General features: G+C 42.0%; 1 protein-coding gene across 1 annotated transcript in view; it reads left to right on the top strand.

Moving 5' to 3' along the window:
* The window catches only part of KHDRBS1 (KH domain containing, RNA binding, signal transduction associated 1), a 10,428-nt gene that overhangs the window by 6,505 nt on the left and 2,700 nt on the right, over nt 1-1,223 (top strand). Inside the window, exon 7 of the mRNA XM_009581410.1 lies at nt 182-240. Coding sequence (XP_009579705.1) covers nt 182-240 — 59 coding nt within the window. The remainder of the gene's footprint in view (nt 1-181; nt 241-1,223) is intronic.

Here is a 1,223-nt window from a genome sequence, read left to right as displayed (position 1 = left end):
CCTGGGAAATAACTTTTGGGAGTGTTCCAGTGTCCTTGACAGTTCTGTAAAAGCAGTGATCAGACACACCACAGCCATGAGCAATATTGGGCATCTTTGCTTTTCAAGTGTTTGTGCAAGTTGTGTCAGTTTAGGAATACGATTTCAGCACTGTATGTAACCAACATAATTACTCTTCCAGGGACACAGAATACTATGATTATGGACACGGGGAGGCACAGGAAACCTATGAAGCTTATGGTATGTCTGGGAATACTGTTCTTTTGACAGGGAAGGGGCTGCACATAGGTGGGAATTGCTTGTGGTCGACCAGCTGTTTTCCAGTGCCACTCCACGCTCTGAGCAAAAACTTACTGAAGAGAACCTCGAGTAGTTTTTGTGGTAGAATATTTATACCCTACAGATTATCCAGGTCTGAACAACCGAAGGCATTCTGTGGTTTTTAGATTCTTACCTATCTTGATTGTGTCAAAGGTTACTCTTTTAAAATTCCATTTTTTAACTATGGCAATATCTTTTAATTTCCTTGTAGCTTTAGAATATTTTAAGCGCTCTGGATTTCCACCCACAGCACTACTTTTGCTGCAGTCTGGTTTTCACGGATTATATTTTGTTGAACTGGATGAGTGCATGGTTCCATCTGCTTCCTTATCCTCAAAAACCCGCTAGCTGATACTGACTGCACTATACATTTGCTTGAAAAATGGATTTAAACGTCATATGAAGGCCTCCCTTTGACTAGGTGAAACAATTTTGGTCAATATGACTTGCAAGTAATCTATGAAGTTTAGCTAATTTTAGTTACGTAAAGCCATCAATTTAGGCTAGACTGAGGGGTGTGGGAGACCAATTTAACCACAACTGGGTACATCCCCAACTGTTGAAAACAATAGGCCTTAATCTGAGGTGCTGGCAATAAAGGGTTGGGTGATGGTGGGGGGTTTTTTTAATGCTAGTTCAGATATCTGAGCTTATGAATGGCATCTGCACGTGGCAATGAGTAAGATTCATTTTCCTCTCTCTGTAAACAAGCTGAACTATAAACAAGTTACGAAAGCTATGCAGCAAGCTGCTTAATGGCATGGAAATACGCTGTATTGAAAACAGCTCCCTTTTAGCAGAGCATCAGTTGCCTGAAGGCGTGAGTGAATGCAGGTACTGATGCTAATGACCAGCTGGAGGGCGTTTCTGGGATCCTCGGGAACTGGGAATCCCCTATGCCC

Source organism: Fulmarus glacialis, unplaced genomic scaffold (assembly GCF_000690835.1).
Source record: "Fulmarus glacialis isolate BGI_N327 unplaced genomic scaffold, ASM69083v1 scaffold940, whole genome shotgun sequence".
NCBI classification, from domain to species: domain Eukaryota; kingdom Metazoa; phylum Chordata; class Aves; order Procellariiformes; family Procellariidae; genus Fulmarus; species Fulmarus glacialis.
The sequence above is the reverse complement of the archived record's forward strand: the minus strand, read 5'-3'. Positions and strand labels throughout refer to the sequence as shown.